At 36.0% G+C, this 24,573-nt stretch overlaps 1 protein-coding gene and 1 long non-coding RNA gene across 2 annotated transcripts; both read right to left on the bottom strand.

Annotated features, from left to right (window-relative positions):
• Window positions 1-12,156: 12,156 nt before the first annotated feature.
• rgra (retinal G protein coupled receptor a) lies at window positions 12,157-17,654 on the bottom strand. The gene is made up of 7 exons (XM_088634710.1): window positions 17,240-17,654; window positions 16,628-16,784; window positions 16,008-16,129; window positions 14,737-14,890; window positions 13,788-13,905; window positions 12,889-13,002; window positions 12,157-12,695 (listed from the first exon to the last, which is right to left on the bottom strand). Exons 1-7 carry the CDS (start codon window positions 17,316-17,318, stop codon window positions 12,552-12,554), a joined length of 888 nt encoding a protein of 295 aa, XP_088490836.1. The 5' UTR covers window positions 17,319-17,654; the 3' UTR covers window positions 12,157-12,551.
• Window positions 17,655-18,117: 463 nt separating this feature from the next.
• Window positions 18,118-23,686, bottom strand: LOC148661256 (uncharacterized). Its single transcript, XR_015939486.1, has 3 exons — window positions 23,295-23,686; window positions 21,240-21,286; window positions 18,118-18,867 (listed from the first exon to the last, which is right to left on the bottom strand). It is a non-coding gene; the product is annotated as an uncharacterized LOC148661256 (long non-coding RNA).
• Window positions 23,687-24,573: the final 887 nt, after the last annotated feature.

Here is a 24,573-nt window from a genome sequence, read left to right as displayed (position 1 = left end):
AACAAGTAAAGATTTATTCCATGCTGAAAAGAGAAGAAAAGAAACACTCGAAGAATGCTTCACAGCCAAAATGTTGTGTTTCTTTTCTTCACTTTTCAGCATGGAATAAAACTTTACTTGTTCCTTTGCAGCCTACGCATGCTGACGCAGCTATATTACTGTACCTACGTGAACTACTTCATTATATCCTGCCTGCTTCAGTATTCTGTGCTTAATAACATGACTATAAAGCAATCCATATATAAGCCCAGAATGTACATTTGGAAGAATGAAACGCACTCATTTATGCTCATTGTAAAATAGTATTTATTGGTGTAAAATAGTGTTTATTGGGGAAATAGCATAGTCATCTCCAACCTGACATCAATGTTCTTCAGATACTGTATAGCTTCCCAAGTTCCTGAAACTGTGACTTGAAAATAATCTATCACAAACTCCTAGGAGAAACAAATTTCTCATGAATCCAAGCTCTTGCTGACTGTTTTGCAGGGAAGGATTTTTGCTGGCTTCTCCCCACGTTATTTAACTATAGCCCGAATCAAAGTGGAACCCAGGGCTACCCAGAATAAAAGCCAAACAACATAAATTAGCCTGCCACTCCACCTCAATCTCCGTGTAGCTTCCTGTGTTTAAATTAATTCACCCTGTCTACAGAGTGTACAGTTAAAGGGCCTGAGGAATATGAAAGACATGAAGTGTCTCAGCTCCTTCAGCTCCGAGAATGACTTGTGTCTACAGCTGTGTCATTAATGGACACTGGCCATATGAAAGATAGTTCAAAGACTTTATTAAAACAAGATTTGCAAAGAGAGTAATTCTGTGAACTGGTTATGCCATAATGCCTAAAATTATTTTATATTAGCCATGCCGATACCATTTACTTGTAACTTTGATTTATTCTGCTCAGAGTCAGATACTTTTGTAGTGTACTTTTTGGTTTTATTCATATCCAACATCGATTTTAGGAGTGGGTTTAGGTGCCTTTTGCACTTGGAAAAAAAATCACCAGTAAGAACATTTAATTGACAAAATACTAGGGCAATGTTACTTCAGAAAGTTCGCATGCGTAATTTGAATTTTGGTTGTTTAAGAACATCATAAATCAAACCTAGATAACCATGATTTATTATTCTCAAGTACAGTATATTCCTAAATCATCACAGCTACTGTAAGCAGTTTTGGCTCCTACGCACCTTCAATGGTGATGCATGAAGGGATTTTCGACATTCTCTAATGTTAATCCTAAATCTCACAGACTGTCTTGGCGCAGTCTTTTCAGCCATTTGAAATATGTTTTTAATTCCCTGTCGTGACTGAAAGACAACGTCACAGCCCAGGCTGACCTATAACTGTAATGGCACCACTAGAGGATTGAAACCTTTGTTGTTTTTCCTGTTTTGTTGTACTGAGCTGATTTGCAACCACGCTCTGGATATGTAAGATCATCATATAATCTTCTGTAGCAGCCAAAGTATTACTTTCTAACAGCAGTATAAAATCCCCTGCTACCAATAGCCAAAACCCCTCTGTAAACATAAGAATTAAAGCCACTGGAGCTTTTAAATGAATTTGACATGTAAATTATGATTGTGACGTACAGTATGTGATCGCCTTGTAAAACAAATGCACTTGAAAGAAAAAAAAAAGCTTGGGAAAAGAATAGGCTATTTTTTTTTAGTTTCCTAAAGATAATTTTGCTAAACTGTCAGCAATGTGAACATCTGACATCAATATTTTCATCATCCTGATCCTGATCTAAGAAGACAGCTGGAGCTGGACATGGTCAGTACTGGGTTGGGAGAAAAACAAGGTTCTGCAAGTAGTGTTAGTGGGCTAATATGTAGCGCTCTTTCCTCGTAACCAAACTTCCCAAGCCAGTGCTCCACAATTGCGGACAGTATGCTGTTCTTCAGTCAATATGTTCAATTGAGGTCCTGGCTACTTGGTAATTAAATATTCTTTGACACAACTCGAAAGAGGAGGGGTATCAACCCTGGTTAAAATCCTGTCTGTGTTTGTGCAATCTGGCCAGCATACCCTTCCTCCTTAATTCAACTGGTGAAGCACTTTCTCCCTTTCCCACCCTGTTCATTGTTCAGTGAGGCTGTTGGTGCATGCCGGCTGGTGCACTTTACCCAGGTATTGTGGTAGATGGTGGAAGAAGGTCCCTTCCTATGTATAAAATGCTGTGGGATCCTTTGGGGTGAAGAGTGCTGTACGAATGCACAGAATCCTTCTTTTTATTAAAGATTCTTATCCTTATTCAAATGTATATATCCCTTTGACCTTTTTCATTCTAAAGCTTTATTGAATAGTAGTGGTAACTATGTTTTTTGGTAAGAAAAACAAAGCAGGTGATGAATGTCAGTAATATTTTAATTTCCGCACAGCCTGAATCATTGCATTTTGCTCAAGAAATGGCATGTTAAGGTGGATGGACATGGAAAATCTGAAATTAAAATATGCAAAGCTAGATTAAAATCCATAATCCTCATCGCTGAATGAACTGTAAGCAAATGAGAGGGATTATAAGTGTGTCGTCTGGGAATACAATTTTATTAATGGACACAGGCAGCGATAGCAGCCTGTCTCTTGGCTCTCAGAGTTAAAAGGGAGCAGAGCAATCACTGTGTGTTTTGATCCCCTCTCTTGTAACTGTGCGTCAGATAATGTTTTCACATTTATACAAACTGGTGTTTACAAACAATGGATAAAATACAGTTAGTAATAATGATGAGTGTAAATAGGAAAATCTTAATGACCATGACGATGAAATCAATACTTAACATTTCTTTTGTTCACCTATCCTGCCGTTTTCTACATTTGTGCTAAAGAAGTATTTCATCCATCCATTTTTAGTAACCTCTTCAGTGTTAGAGGGTTGCTGAGAACTGCAGTCCAACTCAGTCTAGCTATAGGGTGGGAAGCAGGACTACACTCTAGAAAGGATGCCAGTCCATTACAAGGCACATATGTACAGGGGACAATGTGGAAATGCCAGCTGACCTGTCTTTGGACTGTGGGATGAAGATGGAGCACATTCAGAAAATCCATGTGAACTTGGCGAGAACATGCAAACTCCACACAGAAGACTGCCCGCAGTAGAATCAAACCCAGAACCCAAGGGCTGTAAGGCAGCAGTGTCATCCACTGCCCCTCCTTTTGAAGCATTATATTTTAAAAAAATGTTTTGATCCTTACAAAATTAACTCCAAAAAATATATTCTGATATCATAAAAACCATTGAAGTTATTTCTTTATAGTTTTTCCAGAGCTTGTTTCACACAGAAAAAATATAAATTCTATGAGCAGCATGTACAGTTTTGTCCAAAGAAAAAGGTGGCTGTATTTATATTTAGTATTGTGCTGAAAAAATCAAGTGAGTTGTTCTATAAATTGCAAGAAAAAGATTTGTAAAGAGCAATGATGCAAAAGTAAGTAATCCTGCTTGTATTTTATTCCTAAAGTAAATCTAAAACAGACTTTCTTAAAAGACTTGACAATATTTCAATATTTTTCCAAAACCCACCCAAATGTGACATTGCACTTGAGAACTAGATGAAATTTTGCATTTTTAAGATGATAAAAACAGTGTATTCTTCATTATAAGACAGCAATTAATAGAAACCACGTCTGTTTTTGTCAAGGAAATTATGTGTACATTTCCCTTTTAACCAATTCTCCATTTTCAACTAAATTTAAGATTGCATAATCTACACCAAACCTGAATAAGAAGGTCTGCAGCTAGTAATTAAATGTGTTCTTAACGAAGATCAGCCTTTGACCTATGACTCTGATTTGACACTACTGGTGATGTAGCCGTATTAACAACAGCTTTAGATTACTGGATCGGTCGCCTAGGATCTCTTGCACATTAAACCCTTGTGGTGTGAATGTTTTTTTATTCATTATCATTTTCCTCATTTTGCATGGAGCCATGAAGTCAAATATATCTGAATAAAACTGATATTTACGTACAGTATTCAATAGAACCCATGAGAACTACACTTCTTCAGATGAAATGCAGCCAAAGTCTTGAAATAACTTTTTGAAAAAAGGTCTTGCTGCAAACCCTAAACCTAATATTAAAAGAAAACTACTCAACAATGAGGAAAAATATTGAAATATTCAGTAGTACAGGAAGAGTATTCAGGTGAAGGAATGTGTAAAGAAAGTGTGTTCTTCAGTTAGTTGGTTTGATGGTGAAAGGAACAAGCACACATACATAATTTTATACTTGATGAAATATTATAATTACTGAAACCTGATAGAAAAAAGCCATTAAGACGTACAGGTATCTACTGTTTTACAGAACAAGTAATAGGTTTATTCCATGCTGAAAAGATAAGAAAGTAAACACAACGTTTCGGCTGTGGAGCCTTCTTCAGGTGTGTGGAGCCTTCTTCTACTGTTTTACTGTTTACTGTTAAACATTAGAAAAGAAAAAAAAGATTTAATATCCGTAATTCCAAGTTTCTAGGAAGGATGTGGCTGGTAATTGTTTCTCACATGTATGATTTATGCACTGTGAAACCGTCAGTCTTACAGTAGGTTGCATTTCAATCCAAGATATCTTGAAATGAAAGGCTTGTATATCCTTCATAGATAATAAAACAAATTACCCTTGTCTTTAAATGGACACCATTTAAAGTGAAATTTAAGAGGCTCTCTATTCGTGCATTGCTTAAGGTTTAATGAAGAAAGGGTAGCCTAAAATAAAGCTCTGTCAATTTTGGGACATAACTGTGGGCAAATAAACACAACATTAAGGACCTGATTTTTAACACAAAGCCATAGAACATAAATGGGGTTTGAGTTTTTGCATCTGATTTGAAATCTAGCACTTAGTCTCAAAGTGGTCCTCACAAGATAGATATTGGACAGTGCGTTTCTTTATCTACAGTTGGATATTGTGAACCGATGTTCCAGCATCACATTTCACCCGATTTAACATTTCCTAATTTGGAAAACCATATTGTTTTGTAATCGTCTTAGAAAACCCATATGAAAAGCACATTGGGTTGTCAAGAATTATCCAGAGATAAGCGTAAATACCTAGGTTTCTATAAGACATTAAAAGTACTATTGAAAGAACAACAAATCTGATGGAAAGAAAGAGAAGCAAAAAATTGTAGTTTAATGCCAGAGCTTTCAAAGCTGAATATAATCCTGGAGTTTTGAGATTTTGTCTCTCAAAGAAAATCTCTTGGTAATGTTCTTTTAAAAGACAATCTCTTAGCGCTTAAACTGGCATCTGGGATATTTTAAATCTGAGATGGATTAAAATGCTACAAATGTTTTGTGTTGCTTAGTTCCTTTGCATCTTGAAGAAAATGGATAATCAAAATATTTTTGGTGGTATTTGTCATTTCAGGGACAGAACTGAACTAGAGGTCTTCTGAAAATTAGTGAAATTTAGTAAATAAACAGTGAAATACTGGACAACATGGCACATAGAGATACAAAAAATGCCAAATGTGGTAGTGGTATGATCCAATTGTACTGGTAATGGTATGATCCAATTGTAGGATTAAGGCATCTTTCTCGGGATCACCATCAGTACTGTTAATTGTAATAATCTGGGAAAATTAGTGATGATAAGCAACAAAATCATTGAGGCAAATCAAATAATCCTAAATTCCTTTACAAACAGAGTGTATGAGTATTCTAAAGAAGGCTAAAAGTATTATGGAGTATGTGGCTTAACTATGGATTCACACTACTCATGTCTGGTGGACACCTGTGTGCCCATGTGTAATGGTACCAGACTCAGGAAATCTTTCTACCGCTCTGCAATCTCGCTATATATGTGTAAAATAACTCTCCTAACTCCTGTAACACGGTTGTACTGTATTCTTCATTGGTGACGTTTTCTGTTTTTGTATTTTTGTGTATTGTAATATTGGACTTTGCCATAAAATTTCCTCCAGGGGAAAATGAAGCTTGAATTGAATTGCATTTACCAGCTAAATTAAAAGGATACGTTCTGTAGGTCATATTGTGCAAAATCAAAAGTGGACTTTAACCAGGAAACCAGGGTAACACCCCTAAGCATTAATGGCCAGTTAGTGAAGACATTGTTTTAACATCTCATCTATGGACAACTCCTCCTGCAGTACAGTTTTTCCAGTCACCATACTTGCGTCTGTGATGTGTAGTCCAGAGGCATGACTGCCACCTAATGGTCCATCAGCACCACTAGCAACAGACATCTAAAATGTGTAGCATCCATTTTCTAAACAATTGATTGAATACAGTGGTATGGTGGAGCTATAGCCTATCCTGGCAAGCAGAGTGTGCAAGCAGGATAACACCCTGTACGGGATGCAGGTCTATCGCAGGGCATCATACAGACACAAACACACACTCACACTAGGTCCAATTTTTCCAGAAGCCCATTAACCTACCAGTATGCCTTTGACCTACGGGAGGAAACTGGAGCGCCTAATAGGGCAAAAATAGGGAAAACATACAGATCAAACTCCATACAGATAGCACGCCAGGAATTGAACCCAGGGCCCCGGTACTGCGAGGCATACTGTAGATACTAACCACAGTGCTTCCCCAAATACATAACAGTGAAACCTGTTTTTTATTTCCTGTCGTAATAAGAAGTTTCTTAAAAATAAATGTTGCTAAGAGGAGAAGTGTTAAAAACCTACTAATCTCATCAGACAAGTAGACCAAGTTTAAAAAGCCTTTCTTTTTTTGTCCTTGCTCTCCCTATTCAATCTAATTAGAGGCTAATTTCTTAGAACAGTAAAGAAGGTAATCCTTTGTGTTGAATATAACAGCTAGTCTCTTCACATGCTTCAGCTTTAGCTTTACAAACCACAGGAAGCTAAGAAACAATCAGCCGGTTCAGCCTCTGACATTGCACAGCACAGTTAATAGGTCAAAGGTATCAATGAACATTTGACACAAAAATGGCAAACAGGAGAAAAATCCCAGCAGTAAAATATATCACCAGTCAAATTATATGCATTTATTCCAGGTTGACTTACCTCCTGGGAAGTCTTTTGTATGTTCCTCCCATGTCTGTGCAGGTTTTTTCTGGGTACTACAATTTCATGATACGTCCAAAAGACGTGTTGCATAGGTTAATTGTTGTCTTTTAATTGTCCCTATGGTCTTGTGTATGGATATTTGTGCCCACACATCCTGTGATCGGCTGGCGTCCCATCCAGGATAAATAATTGATATAACACTTACTGGTAGGGCTTGGCTTTCTGTTACAAGAAGAATGGATGTCTATGTAGCAGAGGGAAGTTTAACCTTGGCTCTTTCATTCCTTTGGAAGTCTTTGCTCCAGCTAAAGCTTAATCATTAGGTAATTTACTAATCAATTAAGCAATCAAGAATGCATTCATTACTTTATTGAAAGGTTCAAAGTTCTGCAGTGACAGGGAATGGAAGTGTAAAGATTGACTAGCTCTCTCCTAGTAGTAGGTCAGACAGGGCATTATTCAGCCATTTCATGGATTATGTTTTGGGAGTTCTTTAGGAAGGTTTAGTCCATGAAGCCTTTCACAAAAATGTTAAAAACAACATCTAAATCATATAGCATTCAATCTTAGTCAACCTTTGTGTAGAAGACCAAAAGCTACAGAAAAAACATAAAATACTTAAAGTTTTCACAATCCAGTGCTCTCAACATCGGGCTGGTAACTGGCTGACAGTTTTTATCAAGTCATCTTAGATTATTTTAATAATTCTATGAATCAGAATGCTATCAGGCATTGTCTTACGGAGGCAAACTCTCATGATAGACACTCACACACTGTTTTCAGAAACCTCATTTATACATTATACATTTAAACATTAATTTGATGCAGCATCAGTTATAATCTGATTTTAAACATATTCTTAACTTTGTTTTTTAATGGCAGTGCAATCTCTAGTAAAGTATATTATGTTCCAATATTATTCATGTTTATATTACATAATATATAATTATGCAAAGCATAGAACCTAAATTGCTTTTCTTATATGCAGGTGGCAGAAATTTAATTTCAGATTTGTGAAATCTGTTAACAGTTTATCTGGATTATGACCCATCTGGTTATCATTCTGTCATTTCTATCACTAGGGCTTTTCTGCTTCATCCCACAAACCCCCTATGATCTCTCCTCATGGTTCTAGAGATGTGACATCCTTGCACAGAGGAACTAGCCCTTGTATTTCAATGTCAAAAGCTGATGAAAGTGTTTGCTGCTGCAACACTGTGACGTCCTTTTGGATATTTGCTACAGTAAATGAAGAAAAGTGGTGTCTAATCCGGAACTGCTGCTGCTACTGTTGATGATATGTGAAACATACTAAATATAGTTAAAGGCATAGACTCAAGGGATGATATGTTAAAATTGTACAACGCACTAGTAATTTCCAAAATGGAATTTTAAACAAAGTTTGAGAGGAGGTCAAACACTAATCGTGCCCGTCTGTTCACCTATGTACTGTACAAACATCACTCATCTTGCCGATTTGCCTGTGCAGTTTGTTGTCACATCCCTATACTACCCCATCTTCGTTCTTTCAGCAGATTCCTGGCTCATTCCTTGTTGTAAAGGGTGCTCTGAAAGGGTGAGTTATCCTAATAAAGCTTGCTGTTCAAATCATGGCTGTTCTCCAACCTCAATGAGGGTTTGTCTGAACGACTGAACCAGAAGTATGAACAAAAGTCTTTCATATCATATGTGCTCTGAACATTACTTCTCAACAGACCTTCATTGTTAAACATTTCTATTTCTTTCAGGATACAATTTTTAAAAATGCTATAACTAAAAGATTATTTTGGTTGCCATGTTAATAGACTTAAAAACAACAGTTTGGAAATGTATTTATACCTTATGTTTCTTGAAAAAACAATGCTTGACCATATTATTATTCATTAATTCCACCTGAAAATGTATAAATAATGATAATTCTTTAGTTTAGTAGGAAATTAAAATATCACAACATAGAAGATTTGATTATAATATAAATTATATAAATAAATGAGAAAGTCTAATTTTATCCCTAACCACAACAATGTAACCTGGGAGAAAAAAATGAATATGACTAAAAAGAAATTATATTTCTCATGAAATAAAAGCTCAGATAAAGGTTCAATACATACCACAATAATAATACATCCACCTACCCATTTTCTAACTGCTTTGTCCAATACAGAGTCTCTGGTGAAAAGAGGCCTATCCCAGCTAGCAATGGGCTCAGGAATACATCCTGGACGCAGGGCAACACAATAATCATATAAGTAGCAATCCTTTTAAATTGTAAGGAAGCATAATATATGAATATTTGGAGATACATAAAGGTGTTTAAATGAAATTTGACACCACACACGACTGACATGATGTGACCAAAGCAGCAGAACCTATGAAGACTAACACTGCTTTCCATACACACAGCAACGCTCACTGTACCCCCTGATCTAGGGAGCAACAGTGCTGCATTGTTGGTCATTAACTCAGCTGTTCTGACCGTCGTTTCAAATACTAACAACACAATCTCCAGTCCTCTTAGAAGAACGTAAGATATGTGGTATGTTTGGGCTTTAGTGGTATCCACACTAAAAACAGAACACTCATTAACACTCACAGCTTCCTCATGCAGAAGGTGTCTGGCCCTTAATTGGATTTACGAAAAAGATGATTAAATTCACAGTCAGGAGAATAAAACATCACATGTGTTTTACTCATTGTATAGTGATGTATCAATCACCCATTACAACATCTAATATGTTAACAAAAGTGTAATGATAATTATTCAGTTTTCAGAAGCCTATTTCAAACATCATAAATTTCAGGAGATGCATTTGGAGATCTTAAGAACAACAGTAAAAAACATTTTCTGATCCTTTTTCTGGAAAAAAAACATCATATTTAAATTGCACTCGATGGCCATAAAAATATGTTTGATTTGAACATGCAATATTAGTACAGTATTCTCTAACTGCATTGTATAGAGGACATCAAGATTTTATGGTTATCTTCAATCAGAGCCCAAACATCACGTTGAACTTGACTAATTAAGCCAATAATTGGTTTAATTAAGAGCGCTTTTGTCATGGAAAGAGAAAGAACCTAAGAAAGGTTACAAACAAGAAAAGGCCAATGAACCCTGTTAATGTATTAATATTAGTGTCTATTGAGCATCACATGCTGTGTGTCATCTTGTCCTCAACACAGCCTCAACAGTACTGTATTACTTACAGTATGATTTGTTTATGGACAATAAAGATTTAGGAATAAAACTGGTTAATATTTGTAATTTTCTAAAGTTCTTAGATGTCCAAAAGTGGAAACTGTACTTTATATAATTTATTAATGATTCAGAATGAATGAATTCAGCAACAAACAATTAAAGAACCTGAATTGTTTTTTAGACTGTGTTTACAGGTATGTTGGAACAACTTTAAATATTCTCTGTTATTCATGATCATGTGTTTGTTTTTAATATGAGAGTTTCTCTTTTCTCTTCTATTGATTATAAACAATTAATGTGCCACTGAGAGCTCCTGCAACTCTAAATGATTGCCTTTAGAAAGGCACTTCAGTAGCCAGTAATTTATGTAATTTATTCTTAGCTACTTTTGGGAAACCTATAGCACTAGCCCATTCAGATCATTTCACTCAGCCAAAACAGGGTATTTTAATTTGCTTTTGAGAAAGTAATTGGAGTATTACACTTGCGTCATCTCATCTAAGGTTTAGAACGTGCTTTAGTATGGATCCTGATACTTTGGATTTAATCAAGGTTGCATAACAGCAAACCCCTCTAAAGAGAGGCAAGTCTCCAATTAATCTGCTAGGCAACACCAGTGGAGCACATGATCTGTAGAGTGGCTGGGCTCTGCTGTTACTCTTGATTTTGTAATGAGGGAGAATTACACAATTCTGTCAAGGAGGTCTGGTGTCAGAAAACGTTCAGAGTATCAAGCTACTTTTTGAGGCCGTATTACTCCTGAAGACTGGAGTAAATTGTTTAATTTGAGACTGGTTTAATTTCAGTTCAAAAATTAAAACAGACACATAATTTTTCAGAGGTGTTTCCAGTTAATTCATTTTTAAAATACATCAGTACACCAGTTCAGGCAGCTACTTGGCTCAATTATTTTTCTTTTCTATTCATTTCATTAGTCACAACTATTTCAAAGAGTTTCAGTCCAGCTCCAGAATACCCTTTGGGTTTGTCTGAACTACTGGAACTATAAAACCTTGGGTTTTATAGTTAAAATTCAGAAATACAGACAAACCACACACCATGCTCAAATTATTTCTAAATTTTCACAGGAAGCTTCCCTGACAAAAGTAACATCCAGAATGATCTAAAAATATTTACCAGGTATTAAAAAACAGCTATAACTAAAACGGTATTTAACTATAGAAAACACCTGGTGGAGACATGGTCAGTTTGACCCAAGCATGGCCAGCAGACAATATATCCAATTATACGTCACGCCTGACTTCTAATCTTATTTAGGTTGGTAATCTTCAGGACCTGAAGAAAGTGTTCAGTATTTGGCTTCATACTGAACAGCTTTGTATGGGGAGGATAAAAAATTATGCATACCATATTCTCCACTAGTAAAAGGTTTGAACTTTCATACACTAATTAAGCAAAAATGAAATGTTAAAAAAACATATTATTGATCTTATTTTTTGTATCCCAGATAAGAAAATAAATAATTCCCATTTGACATGTATTTGCAATTCAACTGACTTTTACAGTTGCGCTGACTGTATATTCAACTTTAAAAAATATGTATTTTTTTCAAACCTTGTAACATTGTAACAATTTAATCATTTTTAAGAGCATTATGTGATTTTGTGTACCCTTCCTTGAAAATATATCTACAAATATTTTGAAATCAGTGATTGCCTGCTGTTTTTCTTCACCACCAGTACACAATGGGTTAATTTACAAATAAGGCAATTTACCATATTTCTGTTTCTAATTTCTAATATGAAAAATCAATGTTATGAGATGTGAGAGATCCATTTATTTACAGAATGTGCTGTTGTTAGCTGCAAAGGGTCCAAAGCTCTCAAGCTGTCTGAACTAGAGAATGACAAGCCATTGCTATTTAATATATTACAGGAACTAATACTTAAAAAACACATTTTTAATTAAGTGAAAAAACTAATACCATGATTGTTTACACCCATTTTATTTGATACATATAGAAATCCACTGCTAAAAACATGAACATTCTTGGTTACTTTGTTTCAATGTCAAGGTCTCATGAACAAGAATGGCTGTCACATGTACTATGCTTATCAAGTCCATTTCACAGTTAGCACTGGTTTTGACATCTACAGACAGTCATGCCAAAATGCCTCCCAGAACACCTGTTATTGGCAATGACAACCCCAACTACAGCAGAAATGAGTCTCCTCCACTTTCATTTCAGTTTACATGCAGCACATTTTTCCAATGTGGAACCAACTGAGAAGACCAATTAAAAATGAGATGGGGTTTATCTGACTTTACATTTATGCCTTGTTAGGAACTGCCAGCATGTAAAATATAGACAGTAAAAGCTCTTTTTATTTGGACTTATTGTCAGTCTGAGTCACTTCAATCTTCTGTCCAGTGAGGAACTGCCAGATGCCTCCTCTGTAGTTTTCATTTCCAAGACCATAAAGGAATGCATTGATTGCTGGTGAGGTCTTAGCCAAAATAGCAGGGATCTAAGACAAACACAAAAACATAGTAAGTCTGTAACTTGCCAATGGATGCTTTCAGCAGTGTCAGCAGTTGATATGTGATGTGTTTAGTTATGACAAAATTAGGACTGATTTTCTCTAGGACATACTACGAATGTACATGTATCGGTGGGAATCTCCCTGAATTACAGATGTCTTCTGAAACTAAAGTTCTTACCATTCTTAATTTAGGAGAGAGGACTGTGGCATTTTCAACAGCAGCATACAGACATAGAAGTGAATAGGGTCCCCAGCAAATCAGGAGTGTCTTCACAGGCAGGCCAGTATTGAACTAAATAAAAAACAAAAGCCTTCAAGGATATGCTTGTTTCATATATTACAGTGAAGGGAGAGTCAAGCTGAGTAATACTACCTTCTCCAACACTGCTCTGTCTTGCTCATTGTCCCATTTAAAGTCATGTACTGTATAATACCTAAGATGTAGAGCTCATATGAAGGGTAAGCATATCAGCACAAAGTGCAATTTCAGGTGTTAAACTAAGATGAAAAATATGTTGTTTGCTTCTAAAGTGAGTGTTAAGTTTAAAATCAATTAAATATCAGCAGGACATAGTTTTTGATATTACATGAGATATTCAAGTTGAAACAGAATTTAAATGTGTAAATAAGTTCACAAATGAATACCAGAATTCAAATCAATATGACAGCTTACAGAACAGTAGGACATGCATATGTTTATGAGTATGATAGTTCAAGTGTTTCTTTGTACGTGAAAATGCTTTTTGTTTGAAAGCCTATGGCTTCTGGAGGGATCAAATAAACCCTTACATTGTCAAATCCTTTTGAATGTACTGCTGTCTTTAGTTTGGGAGTTGAAGATAGGAAAGAAGGAAAGAATTCATGCCTGTATGTTTGTGATGCTGTATGTTATATAATGGTTCCACCTCAATGAAAAGCTCAGTGTTTATTAACACACAGCAGAGATACCACTTTGTTTTCTCATGTAAGTCAACAAACCATCAATCAGGTTATGCAGTAGTGGGGTAGGGAAAAACATTCCCATTAACCTTCACTCTGACGTATAACCATCACAAAAATGGCCGAGCTGGTTTTCACCTTATTCTGTCCAGTTTTCTTGAACTTCTTCTCCACTGATTGATAAGAGGTCAGCATGATGGTAAAAGGGATTACAAAGTTGAAAAACGCCATCGGCAGCAAGTATGAGACAAAGTTTCTTGTGAAAAAGAGAAGACAGAGCGTTGCATTAATCTCTCTGCTCACCCTGAAGAAACTGCTACCAAAACACCAAATGCATTTTGATCATAGTTTCTGTATTTCACTTCGGATGTCTTTTCAGTATCCCAGTATCTGTCTTTGTACAGCATCTGCACTCTTCTTTAGCTGATTTAAAAAGAGGTTTTAAATACCAGACACAACTACAATATTGATTCTTTTAAAGTTGAAAACTTTAAACTGGAGAAAACATTTCTATTTGCGGTTTTAAAATCCAAGGATTTAATCTTTATTTTCACATCAATTATGCACTTTATGAGAAAACCATCTTTTTGGTAACATCATCAAAAATATATACTGTGTATATTTTCTGTCTAAAAACAAAATTAACATCCTTAATCATGGCTGCCTTAGCTTAACTGCTAGTTCTAAACTTATCTTAACAAGATGAGTTTATGTGGCAAAGCCTAAATTAAAATGTTTTCAATTATATTCTCTTATAATTGCTGGTCTTCCTTCAACCATTTTGAAGATTTCTTGAGATGTTTACATTATTTTCATCAATGCCGGCAGCTTACTTGAGACCAGCCCTCTACTTACCCTTCTGTCCAATCACCTCACAAGTGCACACTAAGGAAGTCCCAGAAAATTAAGGTTATCAAACAAAATTGACATATCGGAGAACTAAATTGGTTCAAACTTACTACAGTTAGTGCATGTCACTGTATGGTATACGCAGTTACATAGATTCTCTGAACCCAGGAGCTGAGCACAATTCAGACAGGCTTCCTCATTGCTGGTGACCATGTGTCTGGGGCACCAGGGCAGTTACCTGTCTCCCTTGGTGTAGTCCAAAGTGCAGCATGTTCTCAGAGGTTCGTAGTCATACTCGCCCCACCCCAGCAAAGGCATGGCAGACCAGAAGATAGCAAACAACCACAGGAAGGTAACCATTGTAATCGAAGTGCTCCACTGTAATTTTGTTCCTGCAAAACAAGAGAAAGGGGAAAATCATCTAGCAGATATAAAATGAGTCTCAGTGACAATGTATGTTTACTGTATTTATAGAAACATTACCAATGAAGACAGTGCATTTAGGAATATTTACTGAGATGTCTGGCAAGAGACACTTTGCCTTAAACTGCCTGGCTGAGGACCAATAACCTGGCCACAGGATGAGATAGTTAGGACCCTCATACAAGGAGAGGAGTGAACCCATGGGCAGCTGCAGAGGTGGAGATGGGGTGGAGGAGTGTGAGCAAGAGAGAGAGGCTTACTATGATATTTATAGTTTTTCAGGAAGTGACATCATGGAGAATTACAAGTTAGCATAGCAGAGGTGAGGGAGACCTTGGTTGCTGACATCCCTCCTAAACCTCTGTTTAAAACTCCTTTAAAATTTAATTAAAAGAAAGTAATTTTGTGTTACTACTTCAGACAATTTTTTTTTAAATCACACTGCATATTGTCTTCAAATTACTGGGTAATGTCAGATGTTTATTATTTAAGATTTATTCTTATAACAGTTGAGTGGAATTTGAGAATCACTCTTTGCAATCATTTCAATGTTTCATAGTAAAGCACATGAATCTGCAAAAGGTCAGTCTCAGAGTATGCCCCAAGCAACAGTTACACTAACCTGAAAATGTTAATCACCACTGAAATCTGACATGCAGAAAAAAATGTAACCCATGGTACTTACAGTAGATATCTGTTAGACAGTATATCTTGTACAATAAATAAAATATTATTTAAGATTAATTTTATAAACAGGTATGTTTGGGAACCAAAGGAAAATATTTAATTCGAGCTAAAGTTCCTAAGCCTGTATTTCCACAGCACTGGAACACCATGAAAGACTGCACGGGGTCTGTCACTGGTGGCTGGGAACCTGTAAAAATACTTGCAAAGGCTTTTGCACAACCCGTAGTGACAGCCATTCACCAGGAGCCAGTGATCAAAACATTGAGCCACATTGCTTCTTTTGATTCAAGTCCCCCAGAAAGAAATGTTGTTGTGTCAAGGAACGCCCCTCCGGATTTGTGCATTCACGGCATCTTGATGTGACTTCAGTATTTGTAGTTAGAACATAATCTTACTTACGAGTGCAGTACTGGTGGTATCTGTCCCAGGCAATGGCTGCCATGAAGGTGATGCTTGCGAGTGCAGTCACAAATCCTTGAAACCCATGAGTCTGGCACCCTTCAGAACCATAAGGCCAGTATCTACAGAGCAGTGGCAAACGGATCGCGGTATCACGGAAAGCAGACATTAAAGCATGATACTAACTTCACGAATACAGCGTTCCTCTAAACACCTTAAATAAAACAACCTTATCAAACGTATCAAATACTTTTTATTACTTTCTGTTTTAGATGCAGTGTGAATATGTATATACTGTATATGAAAATAAAATGTAAAATCGCTTCTGTACTGTATGTGACCAACGGAATTGAACATACAGCTCACGCTAATAAATGTTTACCCAAAACGTTTTCGGGACACAGAATAAATCATGCAGAATACACACTTCTTATATGTTTTTACTTAGTTGAGCGGTGCTGTCGGGGACTTTTTAACAAAGCATTCAGATTATAAGGGATCACTGTAATTACAGTGACAAGTGCTGTTCAATCGCCTACTTCTTATGTCACGGATTATTCCTTTTTCCTTCAGTGTAAATATCCCGGTTGAACTCAAATTGAAAAAAAAATCAATATTACCTCAGAAAACTGGAGAACGCAGCAATGGTGGCGTTCATGCATATTCCAATATCGGCAATAGCAAGGCTAAAAACTAGGAAGTTACTTGGAGTCCTCAATTCATGTATTTTACAGAAAGAAAGAATTGTGAGCCCGTTGAGACAGAATCCAAGCAGACCTTGAAAGAAAAAAAAAACCTAAATTAGCCTGCACATATCAGGTATTAGAATTTCGGGGGTGGAATTAAATTCTATACACAGTGGTCCTAAAATAAATATAATTTACATCGAATTTAATTTAAATCGGTGAATTAAATAAAACAAATACAATAACTATTGGGGGTTATATTTTATGATTACGTAAATGAGGCATTACGAAATAAAACCGTTAGAAAAAAACACTTATTTAACACGTATTTAAATGATTATGCAATATTATCGTTGGACAGACAAATAGAAACTGGAGTAATCCTCGAAGAATCATCACTACGAAAGGTCGTTGCCCCCGTCTTTATCACTGCTCCTTTCTGGGTGTTTAATCTCTGGGCTATGTGCCGACCAGCTGAGCATCTGTAAATTCAGTACGCAACGCACTGCCTAAAAAATTTATCTGTCCCCTGATGCAGACACTTACCCTCCACAAGAAGAGCAGTGCCTAATCCAAACACATCCAAATCAGTGAATCCTTCAGGTAAAGTGTACGAAGTCACCATTTTCAAAAACGCGTCTTTTTTTTTTACAATACCATGAAAAAATTCCAGACCACTAACAACTCAATCTTCTTGCTCCCTCTGTATCCCAACGGCTTCCCAAGGAGCCTCCTTTTAAAGGGCCCTTTCACGTGAAAAAACATGCAAGTTATTATGTAAAGCCTTTTCTTTCCCCCGCTTCAATCCCAAAAAGAATGTTAATGAACAGAACAACACCGAGAACCCCCGTTCCAATAAATCGTATTTACACAACTCCATCGTAAAGCGTTCAATTAGCAGCACAACAACGCTTCTGTGTCTAGATGCTATTACACACTGATAAAAATGACCTAGTGTATACTCCGTGGACAGGCTTGCCGCTCTGCTGCGGTGCACGTTTGTAAAAACCGCTTGTTTCGTAAACGTCACTGTGCAGTTATGTTTCTCTGGTTAAGACATCTGCGCCTTCTGACCATTATCCCTTTGTGTGCAAACGAAAAGACCCTCTTCTGCTTTAGGAATACGCAAGACAGAGTTCATATAGTATGCAACTGAAATACTGCTTTCTGCTTACAAATTTAAAGATACTAAAGATGAAAACTATCTGAGCAATCTCTGGAATGTAATAATAATAATAATATCAATCAATCAAAGTTTATTTATCAAATGCACAACAATACAGAGTGCAGCTGTAGTTGCTGGCAATGAAACGTCTTTTCTGCGAGCTCACAGGGGGTAAAAATCACAAAATTAAAGTTACAATATAAGGTTACATAGCAATAATAACAATACTAATGCACAGTATATACTACAGGTATCCAACTTCCGGAAGAAATCATCTCTGCTCTAAAGGCTTACTAATGCAAATAGGTCTATGTACTAAAAACATTTTCACCAGTTCCTCTCTTGTATAATGTTGAAGTGCATGCTACGCTTCATTTGCAAAACATTTAGTTATGCGATTCCAAACAATCCATGTGACACAACAATGCATTAAAATGACTTGTCTCATAAGTCATACTGTAGGTTCTTACAAATTGGATAACAGTTATGTTACTTGAAAAGGCCCGGGTGAAATACATCATGAGAGTGACGTAGGACATTCACTAGTGAAAATCGGAGTTCCCTCTTTGCAGAAAGAGGTACTGTATGAGTGAATAAAATACTTAGTCACAGTGTTGAAGCTGACACTCTGTGTCCCTTGAACAAAACAGATGGCCACTTCTCATTCGTAATCCTCATTATAAAAGGCAGGACATTTCTTAGCTCACATAGGTGAGAGGTTCATCATGAGGAAGAACATAAGAACACGAACATAAGAAAAGTTATGAACTAGAGGAGGCCCCATCTGATCTAATCTAATCTAATCTAGTCATCCAGCCAATTTGTGATTCTCAGACAAGGTATTGTGTTCAACAACACAGCTTACTCACACATCCCTTTGGGTAAAGAAGGTACCAGGAATCTGATCTCTCACTCTCTGCTTTGGATTTGGATGTTGTGAAGTGGAAGACATTGCCACATAATCGACAGTAATGTAATGTCAAATGCATCACTAATCACTTCGAAGTACCTGGTGAAAAATATTTCTGGTCAGTCATACTGTATGTAGCTATTCACTGACCAACATTGAGAACACCATGGACATTTAGACAAGACAAGAGGCATTAAGTGTCTGTTGATAAGGTCACACATTCTATGCCTTTATTTTTTATTGCTTCAAAAAGTTACTTTTGACAATCAAAATGTATTTTTAACAAAAATGTTTGGTTCACCTTCAATCAACTAACAAAAGTGTAAATCAACCTTTTAAATACTTTTAAAAGGTTCATCTTTAATAAGTAATATTTACAATCTTAATTCTAATACTTTGTTCTGTCCTCAGCTCATCCACTTCAAACGACTGCTTTTATAATGCTTTAAGCAATTAAATGACTCTTCAAAAGATTCTTGTGATTCTACCAAGCTAACAAAAGAACCACTGTGAATGAGTTATCTCTAAATTCTAAAAACAAAGTCAAAAACAAAAAAAGAGAAAGTCAGACAAAAACTGATAATGAATGTGTTGTAACCTACAGTACAACCCAAAACTAATAAAAATGCTTTATTGAAAACAGTATCAAATAATTTGTTTAATATTTAAATATCAAATGCCCATTAGTAAGTGCAAGGAATTCAATGAAACCTAAAAATGAAGCCAACAAAACGCACATACAAATGGAAACTAATTACCACAATGGACTTCAGAAAATGAAACTGAGCCACTAAATATTGTTTTATATATTTTTACTTTTAAATAATGTTTTATTAAATAACAACTTGTACTGTGGGCAATTTAAAAAAAGAGGGTTTAATATAAAGAAATCCATCACCACACAAAGGCTCACCCGCAATGGTAGTCAGAGAATAAAGATAATCTCTGATTATCAAAAGAGCAGAAGATACAAAAGCTACAGGAATTTGAATTAGTTATAGCCATGCAGCATGAAGGGCCACATGCTAAAATTGCGACATCTCTAATTGGCAGCTTTTCAAACCATAGATTTAGTCAGAAAACAAAGGGTGCATTGTGTAGGGTATTCTACTGTTGCATTACAAGATTATAAGATTGTGAACTTTAGGAAATGCCACTGAAGTGTGTTCACACAGCACACAGTCATGTGACAAAATGAGTTTGTGCAGTCTACAGTACCTGTCTGTGTATAATAAAAGGTGTCTTGAAAATAATTTGCTAATCAATATACATACAGAAGTCTGACTGAATGTTTTGATGATTTACACCATTGTTAGGTTTTTAAATTTAGCAAACTATTTGGGAGTTGACCCATTTAAACACTTATTCTTCCGATTCTAATTGAATAAATATATGTAGTTCCTTTAAAAAAATTAAACATATCATGTAAATACAGAAAAAGATTCCAAAATCATCAGATGCATGTGACCTAAAAAAATATAACTCTGGCAGCCTAAAAGCATGACTTTCAAACTGCTAAAACCATCATGATCCTAATTTGCCCTTAAGCTCTGTGTCTGTGGTATGACAAAATGAGAATTATTTTCAGTAAAGCATTTAAATTGCGTGCTATGGAGAATGTGCAAATATTTTTTTCTCAAAATGGCTTTATGCCTTTAATTGAGAAAAACACTTCTTGAAATCTGAAAAAAATATGATTACATTTTTTGCAGAGCAAAACATCTTCTTACATACAATATACAAAACAGTCCATTTTAGTCATTGAGATACCTGAGACAAAGGGTACAGAGATGTATCAATGCCTGGCAGTGTAGTTTTAAGAAAAGTCAGAGAGTCCAGACAAATATATTTTTCTTGGTCTTCCCTTGGTCTTTCATAATTAATTGTATTTTAACAGCCGTGCTCCTAGAATCATCTGTGTTGATTTTGTTTCCAGGAAATCTCTGGGAGAACATCTAGGTGTCTGCTCAGCGATCTCACTTTTTACACTGATAGTGTGACTCTACTTTAAAATACATTTGGTTGTGTTGTACTGCACGATATTATCAACAGACTTTCTATCTTGTCCTTTTGGACTTTATCTACCCTTTCAGCAAAGATTCCAGACTGAAAGGAAAGGAAAGGAAATTGCAGCCTATAAAAGAATTAGTGGATAAAAAAAGTCTTTCTTCTAGAAACAATATGGCAGTGTGTGGGTACAGTATGTGTTTCCATTAATTTGATCAAGAATGCCTCTGCAGATTCCTGTCAAGGAAAGCGCCATGCCCTTTACTCAGATTTGGCCCTGGATTGCTGTTGGATTGAGAAATACAATAGGTATTCCTCTCGTTACAAAAGGGAAGCTGCCTTTGGTGTTTTCCCAGCTGGTATGAAATGCTTTGAGATTTCTGTATTGCACAATGAGCTTCACATATTTCTACCCAGTCTTTTGTTGCCCTCACCAATATACTGATTGTCTGGCAGGCTCTTACCTTTATCTGATCCCTTTTCATATTATGGAAATGCTTTGTTAATCTCGCTGGCATTTGAGCGTCATTGGGGTTGTTCAAGGATAATGATATGAAAGGGGAAAAAAAGGAAACATTTAATCAGCCTATATGCTTGTTGATAACTTTCTACTGCCTATCCACTTTTACAAACAGGCTGGCTTGCTGTAAAGGAAAATAAGCTAGCGAGAGGGTTTAACGGGTGTTTTATACTGGGTTTTACGATGAATCTCAAGGGCAAATTTTAATTGAAAAAAGTAGCAGACCATAAAATCAAACAGTGTCATTTCTGAAGGATGGTAGAGAGCTCTCGAAAATAATCCTAGATATTGTAACAATGAAATGCACAGATGGCGGCTTTTGTCTGTTGAGTTGTTTGTTAGCCTTGTTACAGGGCTTACTTAAAGAGAGATAATTCGGAGTACCTCATGTTTGCATTGACATTCTCTTATAATGGGCAGGGTTATGCTAACAGTACTAGAAGTGAGCAGCTACCCAAAACCTACATCTAAATCTTGAACCTGACTGGAGGTAAAGGGGTCTGGTTCGTCATAGGATTAGAGTTAAGGCTAGGGTTGGACCTAGACGTAGGGCCAAGGTAGGTTTGGAATGAGAAATGGGGTAAGGGATAAGCAACAATAGTCTGGGCGCATTAACATTTATCTCAGTGTAACTCAAAATCTAAACTAAATGTACAGGGCATTTTTAACAAAACCAGATGTTGACTTTCACTTTATTCTTTATTTTTAAAAGAAGCACGTGAGTATGTAGATATTGCTGTGAAATGTGTTCATACAGTATACTGTAAGTCAGTGTCATTATGCCTACATTATTCCTGAGTCTCAGAATATAGGGAGCAGGGAAATATTCTACAGTATGTCAAAGGTTAATCTGTAATACAGACCATTAAAATTGTGAAAGAATGCATTAAGTCTTCTGCATAAATGGGATTAATGCCATTCAGTATTATAAACATTAAGATTTTTCAAAGTACAATATAGTTTTACAGTAATTATATGGATTTTGTTGTGTTTTCTGTACTTTACTCCTAGTGATTTAACTAAGGGTTTGTAAAAGATTTCAAGAGTAAGCCCTTTGTGTAATGTTAACACAGGGTCAAACACAGAAGTGCTATTTGAGAATGGAGAAACAATAAGTCTGTTTATTGTATTGAAACCAAGTGTATTTGACCAACAACACTCATACATCAACCTATGAAGCACGTAGACAAAACTGAAACTAAAAAGTCACTGTTATCTGAACCCCCAAATAACCAGTTATTATTAAACAAATGAAATGATCTGGACAAACATAGAAATGATCAATTTCTGTTCATGGGCACACACTTCCTTTATTTGTCATATGGTACATACAGTAGATATGTCTATGTGTATTCATTATTTAAATATTTCTACTGTGGTGATTTTTCTGCAGAATTTTGGAGTATCAGACTGCAAGTTTTAAAACCACAGATTGCAGGAGATATAAAATAATTGATTACCGGTATACACTGTGGTTAAGGTGTCCAATCATTAGTAAATAAATTGGTGAATTCTTTTATCACCATCGGGGCTTCATATCCTGTTTTTACACAAGAATTTGCATTTAAATGTGTGGCAAACCTTATGTGCAACTAAGCAAATCATATCTAAAGCATATCCTTGTATCGTACCAGTAAATTGTGATAATCAAAATCTAAATCTGAGTGAAACTATTGCAAAAGATAACACAATTTGTCAGAAGAATAGATTTTAACCACCACAAATGCATTAATAATAGTAGACATATAAGGAAAGGTGGCTTCTTCGATAGATTTACACTATTTATAGCACTAATTCCTTCCGCTTGTGTCATGCTGTTCTCTTTAAAATAAACTATTTAAATGTTCGCTTTTTTCACGATAATCTCCCTATAGAATGAAAGAGATCCGTTTCATTGAATTATAAAGATCAATCCTGTAACATGAATTGTTTTAAACTTTATTCTTAATACCACTAATTTCCTGATATTAATACAATTTATAATTCAGCAAACACGTACCCCAATTTGTCCCCAATCCCGCTTGCTCGTTGTATGGCGTGATTTTAAGATTGAAGTGATACAATCTTTCAGCTTGTTAATACAGTGCAGTTGCAGAAAAATTCAACTGTCCAGAATTTTTGAAGAAGCGTCACAGAATAAAAAAATACAGGTCTGTGTCACACACTCCCTTGCTTGTAACGCACAGTATGCGCTGCGTTGGTGCTTACAACGTCAATTTAACTTCTGCCTGAAAAAAACAAGCGGGTTTTCTACAAAATCCCAACAAATGTTTAACATTATCTAGAAATAATCAAGGCCATATTTTCACTTAAGATATGTGTTGACTGACATGCTTGTGTGTCGCAACAATTCCATTTATTGAGAAACGTCACCAGCAAGAGGAATCCATTTGGCCCAGCTAATGGGAAAAAAACAAACAAAGCTGGGATACTACAAACATAAATTAAAGCCGCGTTCTGCTTAACCCTTTGGTTAAGCTTTCAAGAGATATACTGTAGACAAAATGAAATGTACGATGCTGTCACAGTTAACGTTATCAGTTTTCTAGGACATCTTATGTGAGCCGTCTTACATTCACCGATACGAGTTGTTTAGGATCAACAGAAAAGCGCATCGTTAGTAAAATGGAAAACATTGATTTTTGAACAGCAATTAATGTTGTCTAATCAAGAGCTGCTTTTTCTTCAAGAGAATTCGGACATAGGAACCACCCTGTATTAGAGAGGTCGAAAGAGTTGCTCATTATAATGCTCCCATTGTTGCAAATTGTCGTGTAATGTTGTATGATATCTCAGGTTCTACGAGAAATTTGTGCAATAGCTATGTTATGTTTTGGCAGTGACATTATGCGAACAATACGCAAAGAAAAGAAAAAAAGCAGCCGAGAACTAAAACGAGAGTTTGACTGTGAAGTCTCCATCCATCCTTTGTCAGTCCTTTACCGATCTTGGGACACGCCACATTAGCCTTAACATGACTTTATGAACTCTAGGTAAACACAAAGACAGAACTTTATGTAGGCGAAGATAACTCAGAAGATACAAAATGCCTGCCGATAAACGATTGGCATTGATCTTTACATCCCTGAAGAACAGACTATACCACATGCAAATTACTGAATTTATTTGACTGATTGTAAATAAAATAAACGCAATGGAGACCTGCCGCCTTTTACAAAATTCATATTGATTTCATTTTAATCAGCAGAACATACTGTATCTTTCTTACCGGATATGAAAATGTACAGTAATACAGACTAATACAAATCCTTATACTA

This window comes from Lepisosteus platostomus, chromosome 6, assembly GCF_059453375.1.
Source record: "Lepisosteus platostomus isolate fLepPlt1 chromosome 6, fLepPlt1.hap1, whole genome shotgun sequence".
In the NCBI taxonomy this organism is placed as follows: Eukaryota; Metazoa; Chordata; class Actinopteri; order Semionotiformes; family Lepisosteidae; genus Lepisosteus; species Lepisosteus platostomus.
This window is presented reverse-complemented; position numbering and strand designations above follow the sequence as displayed.